This window comes from Monodon monoceros, unplaced genomic scaffold (genome assembly GCF_005190385.1).
Source record: "Monodon monoceros isolate NGI ecotype Baffin Bay Population unplaced genomic scaffold, NGI_Narwhal_1 Super_Scaffold_1, whole genome shotgun sequence".
NCBI lineage: Eukaryota > Metazoa > Chordata > Mammalia > Artiodactyla > Monodontidae > Monodon > Monodon monoceros.
In genome coordinates, this window is record NW_021703765.1 from 47,418,729 (window position 1) to 47,426,568 (window position 7,840).

General features: G+C 41.5%; 1 protein-coding gene across 1 annotated transcript; it reads right to left on the reverse strand.

Annotated features, from left to right (window-relative positions):
* Window positions 1–644: 644 nt before the first annotated feature.
* Window positions 645–6,312, reverse strand: HRH4 (histamine receptor H4). The gene is made up of 2 exons (XM_029217519.1): window positions 6,109–6,312; window positions 645–1,451 (listed from the first exon to the last, which is right to left on the reverse strand). The coding sequence occupies exons 1-2, from the start codon at window positions 6,310–6,312 to the stop codon at window positions 645–647; spliced, it is 1,011 nt and encodes a 336-aa protein (XP_029073352.1).
* Window positions 6,313–7,840: the final 1,528 nt, after the last annotated feature.

The following is a 7,840-nucleotide window of genomic DNA, read 5'->3' on the forward strand; positions in this document are numbered from 1 at the left end:
CAAGATAACTTCATTGAGGACCTTTGAGAGCTGCAGTGACCTCCTTTTTCCTCTCTCGTCTCACAGTTCCTTCTTTTCTAGGATCAGGAATATGGAGTCTGGAAGTACACATGCCCTCTGCTCTTCTATCTGGCACCCTCAACCCCTGTCCTGCCAACTCAAACCCTAATTCGCCTGCTCAGTGACCATAACAGTTACCCACCCCCAGCAAAGAGGGCACAAGAGCTCTTTTTTTCTACTGTATACTTTAGGGAATGATCTTAAAACGTGACGAGTTTTCATCACTGTAAAATAAAAAAGGGAAATTCACTTAAGACTGTAGCAAACACTGAACATAGAAAACCAAAATTCTTGAATTTCACAATTAACGTTATTTAAGATCTAAAAGACAAAGAAGAGGTGATGACTAAGAAAAATATAGTGCTTTTGTGATTATGAGTTTACAAAAATATTACTGTCAATTTCTAATTATGCTGTTGTTATTCACCGGAATAATTTTCCACTGACTTCTAGGTTCCAGGTATTTTTTTTTAAGTTTTCAAGTGTTATGATTTTCTGGATTTTTTCAGTAGAGTGGAAAGGGCAAGATGAAAGCCAGATTCATTTAGGTGAGAGCAAGACTGAAATTTACATAGGCACAAAGATTAAGAGGACGTTGACCGATTGTGTGATGGTATGGACTGCTTTTTCACACAAAATATTTTCAAGAAAGCCTTCTTAAAACGCTTGTGACACAGCGAATACAAAAAAGGATTGTCAAAGGAATTGAACCTCTGGAGCCAAAATGTGAACTCATACACAGCTGTTGCTGACAGACTGAGGTCTGTGGGGGATATTGAACGAATAATTGTGAACAGAGAGTAGGGAGCCCAGCAGGTGGCCAAAACACCTAAGAGAATGGCCAGTGACTTGGCTAATTTCCTGCCTCTGCGCAGTTCAAGATGTTCCCTTTGTTGAAGAACTCGGGAATCTGAATGGGAGAGGGAGCCCGTTTTGGAAGCACTTACACTATTTGGCTGGGCTGTTAAGGAAAACAAGAGCCTGCTCTTTCTTCTTGGTTTCTCCAAACTAAGGGATGCTGCTGCTTCCTCTGGGTTAGAAAAAGATGTCCTTGAAAACAGTCCACTCCTGAATGAGCGTCCATAGCTACTGGAAGAGACAGAAGTGAATCTAGAGTGCCACCTGCTGAGATTACCACACTTCCATAGGCTCCAGTAAATATACATGTTGAAATAAGCCATTAACAAGACTGGGATCATGAATTCCAAGAGTACCATGAGGGCAAGGATATACCATTCTGTTAGGAATCCAGGTTCACAATCCCCCTTCCCATTCTTCCAGGCTTCTGAAACTAGAATTATTGGCCCATGCACTAAGAAGGCCACTACCCAGACAGCCACCATCCAAACCACAATCTTCAAGATCCCAGTGTGTTGAGCTCTGTAAGGCACCTAAAAGAAACCAAGTAAGTTATTTTCAATACAATGAGCATATGTTGATTGCACAAAGCATACCATTGGCCCTCAGGAGTTTCAGGGATGTGCAAAGCAGGGATATTCACTGAATTTGGGTAACATGATCTGGGCCAGGGCAGAGGGTTCGATTTCGGTGGACCCTGGGCCAAGATGTAGACTTTCTTAGCAGTTCAAGGTTAAACCTCTGACACTATAGAAAATGTCATGGTCAATATCTAAAATAAGAATGCAGTCTTCCTAGTCCACAGACACTAACCTGAACTGTTAACTGAAACTAAATGCCCGTTTTCACGGTGTTTTATTGTTGTTTTTTTTTTTGTGGTACGCGGACCTCTCACTGTCGTGGCCTCTCCCGTTGCGGAGCACAGGCTCCGGACGCGCAAGCTCAGCGGCCATGGCTCACGGGCCCAGCCGCTCCGCGGCATGTGGGATCTTCCCGGACCGGGGCACGAACCCGTGTCCCCTGCATCGGCAGGCGGACTCTCAACCACTGTGCCACCAGGGAAGCCCTTTCACGGTGTTTTTAACTTGCCAGCTGGATCATGAGCAGCAATTTTTTTAATGAATTGGAATAATCAGTGTCAGAATGCATCACACATCCTAAAGATATGTATTGTTTGATGAAACTTTTGCTTTGGGAATATAGATGTACATAGAGAACGAGAAATGTATGTACTGAATCATAGTGTAAAATGCATTTATCACTGAAGTCACAGAAAAGTTTAAAAGACTTTGGCTTTTCTAAATCCAGTATTTAGGAAGAATCTACTCTGCAGTTTATGCTGAGCCTTCAAGGTGGGGTCAAAAAGAGAAGAACTCTTATGTTACTCCCACAAGATGACACACAAAAAGAAAGTTTAAACCAGCTGTGGGGAGATACTACAGTGTTACTGAGCGTAACCAAATCATTTCTTTCTACAAACGTATCTACCCGACAAAAATGGTGCCAAAGCAGTGGTGGCCAGCCACTGGAGAGACATGGCTATGGTGAGTGCCACGGTCTTTTTATAGGGGTGAAGAATGTTCTAAGTCCACTTGGTCACAAGGACAGGCTTCTGTAAGGGAAAATGAGATGCTATGAGGGAGGATTGCTCTTGGATCACAAGACCCATGACTTTTGATTGATGCTGAAATCTTCTATAAGAAATCTAAAATGCCAACCACCCTGTATGAGGGATAAACGTATGACCTAAGACTTTCTTAAGGGGACCTAGAGCACACAACCTGTCTGGACACCTTTTAGATCAGTAAGATTCCTTCCAGCCCAAATATTTCATGTTTTTCTGCCTTTTGCACTCAAGGGAAAGGAAATGATTTACCCATGAAGTTGAAACACACTTCCCTTTCACCATCTCTCAAGTGCTATTTTCTCTGTGAGTTTTCAAGTCTTGTTCTAAAGTGGTTTCTCATTTTTATTAAAGGGGTATAACAATGCCCAGCACTGTCTTTCTTTGATGGATTGTACATGCTGGGAAGGGCTCACCAATTGGCTAGAGGTAAAAGGAGGCTGGTTTAAAAAAAAAAAATTATTTTTAAAAAATGCAGAGAAGTGGGGTTTTCTTTTTCTTTTTTTGGCTTTTTCCAAATTACTGGTATTTCTGAGGCTAAGCTAAAATGCCTATGGTGCTGACCACAAGCTCCCATGTACAATACATTTTTTTGCCTTCTGCTTCTCATACCACTATTTAATACTTGCGCTAAATCTAATGATTATGAAGATGGTAACAATACCCAGATGGTCATAAACTGCATTTAGTTTTTTAATTGCTCTGTTCAGCCTTTGTAATGATATGATGCAATATGCTGGAAAGTAATCTTTTTTCTATTATGCATAAGGTCAAATGGGATAATGGACATCCAAGGGAATTGAGTAGATGATGCCAATCTCTTCATCTCTGGGTAGCATTTTTAACAGATAACAGTTCAAGCATTGCTTAAATCCAGGCCCGTGCCTCCCTGAAATCCATCAGTGGCCCACTTCTCACCCACTACAGAATATGTCCATTATTCAGGATGTTGTCTCTTACCCTGCTTCCTTCCCCACCCCAATAAGGTATCCAAACATTCCGTCAATCCGGTTTCTTTTGTGAGGCAGAGCAACCCCTGGAACTTGCTGGTATTAATAATGAGATGGGATTGCAGAGCCGTTCTAAGTGCCTGTCATGCACTGCCATGTGCATCGAGCCTTCCTTCCCCAAACTATTGTCAGATTTCCATTTCCCAAGCCCAGCCTGCCGCCTTCCCCTATTACACTGTCTCCTCTACATTTAGCTACAGCAAGAGCTCAATTCCGCATGATCACTTCCTATGAGCTCCTGTGGTCTTTAAAGGCTTCCTTCTGGCTTCATAGAGCTGTGTTGGAACTCAGCCAACAGGTGGGAGTGCTGCCTGAGCACCCCCGTGAGCATTCATACACTCATGCATGGAGCACTTTTTACACTTGACTCTGTGCTGTGTACCAGGGACCCGGATCCAGCTGACCTAGCCCTCACCAAGTTTACAGCCTCCATTGCCAGGGGAATTTCTCAGGGCAAGACCAAGAAACAAGCCCGCCTATTTTCTCTCTGGACATCACTCCTCAACTCTCTGTAACTTCTAAACCCTTTTTCTAACTGGGCAAGCCATCCTTTACCCTAACACAAAGCTGAGGTTGCCTCAAGAGCTTGGATGTTCCGTGAAGAAATGTCCCAGTGAACACTAACTAGGAACACTCAGTGAAGATTAAAAAGAAAACCCAGAAAGAAAGGAAAATTTTAAAGTACAAATTAAAGATTTAAAGAAAGATCATTAATTAGAGCACTGCTTTTCAAACATTTTGATTGTGACCTAAAGTAAGAAATACATTTTATACCCTAATGAAGTATACAGACAGAAGTATTCATAAAACAATACTTACCTTTATTATGCACAAGGTACTCTGATATTTTATACTCTGACTTAAGTTCTATTGTACTTCTTTCCATATTTTTTCATTCTACGAAAAAGTGACATAATAACCCACTGAACTGATTTCATGACTCAATAATGGATTACTATCTGTTTGAAAAATCTGAGATTATAGGCTTCTGGATGGCTAATCCAAACTGATCTGTACTCTCTCCAGAGTTCGTCCAGAACAAACTGCAGTGGACTCTGGTACCAATAAAGTACTCAATGTCAAGTGTCTGGCTGTCCCACCACATCCATTCTCTACTTCTTCCTGGCCATATGGCAGCTCAGCTAGAGGCCACACTTCCCAGCTTCCCTTGCAGTAAGGTAAGACCACATGACTAAATTTCACCAATGAAAGGTGAGTGGAAATGATTGTGTGATTCTGCACTACTTGGTTAAAAGAAAATCCCTTACCCTGGACTTCTGCCTTTTGCCCTTCCTTTCTAGAACCTGGAGTGACAACAACATGATTTGGACCGTGCAGAGGAGGTTAATGACTTAGGGTGGGTGGGGGTCAGCAAACCACTGTCCATGGAGCAAGTGTGGCCCACCACCTGTTTGGATAATAAAGTTTTATTTGAGCAGTTGCAAGAGACACCATAGGTCCCTGCTCTAGAGGGTACAGAGCCTGGGTCCCTGGGTGAGTTCCTGGAGCAGAGCTTTTCCATCTTCCTGAACTGTTCTATGAGAGAAAAGTTAGCTTCTGTCTTGTTTGGTCTCAGCATTTTGGAGTCTCTTTGTTACAGCAGTTTATCCTTGCCTTGTCCAGTGCGCCCTCCCGATCCTGTCTGCCTCCAAGATGCACGCCTCTCCCAGGACAGAACTGTCACTGTCCTCTCAATGCCTCCAGCACCACACTTAGTCCCTTTGTTTATGGATCTGTCTCCACATTAGACTGTTATGCTCCTCAAAAAGAAAGACTCTGGAGATTCAGTTTTGTGTCCTTAGCAAAATCCCTGTCACACAGTCGTTTCCCACACATTTGGATCCCTGGGACTCAGGAGTGAAGGAAGTTTCCCATCTAGGTCTCAAAGACTTCAGATCACCATCCATGTTTCTGTGGCCTCTTCCCATCCCTCATCCTTATTAACATCAACCTTATTCTCTCCTTTATTCTATTGCTGATAAATTTAGCTTAAGAACTGTCATGAACTAGTTGATGAGACTGTTCTAAATCTTGGGTAAGTTCAAACTTTCTTGGCATGGGTCCTAAACTGGCACTGGTTAGTTTCTGGTTAGTGCTACTGTATAACCTATAGCTTCCCTGTATACTGTCTTTTCCTTTGGTCATTCAAAATTAATTTTCTCGTGACATTCAGAAGTCTGGGAGTCTTTCTAATCACCCACCAAGTTCCATCCTGAAGAAAACATTCAGGTCTCAAGTTGTCTAAGGAGTTGAACAGATGAACCTACTGTGAGACTCATGCATATCCAATCTACTACGGACTCGATTTACCACTTCTCACAACTTGCCTTGGATTTTGGTGGACACCTTCCCATTTTAGTGGTACATAAGGGAGTGACCTAACCAAATCACACAGAAAATGTTCATTAAGCACCAATGAAAACTTGGTGCTAGATAACAAAAGGGTAACAGGCTTCTCTAAGTTTTGCCAATTAAACAAAAAATTTTTTTGCTTGGGGACCCAAAATTTACAAGTATATAATCTTCTAAGGAGGATAAATTAATATTTTGACTTACAGCGTTTGAGACTGACTGGCACTGATCAAAGCTGGTGAGTACAATGTTATACACAGGTGTTGCGCACAAAAGATAGTCAATAGTGAGCCAAAATGCACAGATGGTATCTTCAAACTTCCAGCTGAACAGCCTGTGAGGGATGTACCAAGGAATGGAGATCACACCTGTACAGGGTGAAAATGAGGGTAAAGAAAAATAGCACATATCAATGAATACGAAGAGACATAGGAACACAACACAATGAACTCTCTGAACTGACCAAAAAGAGCTTGATTATAATTTAGAAATTCATGGTATTTCATCAACAAACTCAGGACTGATCTCATACACATTCTTTAAATACCATTTTTAAAATAGCTGTCACAAACATTGTACCTTCAATGGCTTCTTATTACTTTCCAAATTAAGTTCAGGTCCCAACATGTATTTCCAGCCATGTACAGCACACATCATCTTTGTGTTCATGATCCAACCCAAACAGGATGGGCCGCCCTTCCCCCATACACATCTCACATTGTCACATCTCTTTGCCTTTGCCAACAACATTCTTTCTTCCTAGAATATCCTCCTCTCTTCTACGGAGAAGTCTATTTAATTCCTTCTAATTCTTCACTTAGTTTAAAAAGTGGCATCCTCCTTATCATCTTTCCTGGAACTTCCTGGGTAGAAGTGACCCCTCTGTCACTTGCCCTCTCCTGGCACTTCACTCATCTCTCCCCGTCTCATGTACAAATATATCCTACTTTATATCGTTGTCATATGTCAACTTGTTTCTCCTGAGGACTGGGACTGTGTGGGAAGTCGATCTTTGTATTTTTCACAACATCCAGGGTTGACCAATGGCTCGCACGTTTAACTCAAGGAAATTAATAACAGCTAATAGGTATTGTGCAATTACCAGATGCCAGACATTGTGCTATGTATATTACATATATCATCTCACTTAACATTCATAGAAACTTTGTGAGGTAGGCACCATGCTGAGTTAGCAGATAAGGAATCTGAAGTTCAAAAAGGAGACATTATTAGCCCAAGTAAGGGAAAAATTGGATTTGAAACCAAGCAATGTGATTTCATAACCCTGACTTTAACTGCTACCCTTCACCAAATGAACAAATACCTGAGTGATTCAACTCAGCACAGAAACTGCTTCATTGTGGAAAATGACTGAACTGGGTTCCTTTTCCTTTAGCCTTATAGGGGTTTTCAGTTGTATTGACATTTCAGACAGGTGGTCTACTCACTAAGAAAATAATCTATTAAGTGGACGCTCGGTTGAAATCTTATTTTGTTGGATATCTTCATATTTTATGAAGGCACTTGGCAGGAATTCCCATTTTCCATATGAGAACCAAGTTAACCTATCATGAAGAACAATAGTAAAGATAAAAGAAAGGAAAGGAAAGATTGAAGGAAACCCTTCATTCTCCCAAAACAAGATGACATGAGCACCCCAGTGTTCATTGCAGCACTATTTACAATAGCCAGGTCATGGAAGCAACCTAAATGCCCATCGCCAGACGAATGGATAAAGAAGATGTGGTACATATATACAATGGAATATTACTCAGCCATAAAAAGGAATGAAGTTGGGTCATTTTTAGACATGTGGATGCACCTAGACTGTCATACAAAGTGAAGTAAATCAGAAAGAGAAAAACAAATATCGTATATTAATGCATATATGTGGAATCTAGAAAAATGGTACAGATGAACTGGTTTGCAAGGCAGG

Bases quoted from the DNA above. Each gene is read 5' to 3' on its own strand.
- HRH4 (XM_029217519.1), bottom strand. From the start codon at position 6,312: ATGTGCTATTTTTCTTTACCCTCATTTTCACCCTGTACAGGTGTGATC. The intron at 1,452-6,108 runs GTAAGTCAAAAT...GGTTTCTTTTAG, and splicing joins GCCAGTCAGTCTCAAACGCT to GTGCCTTACAGAGCTCAACA.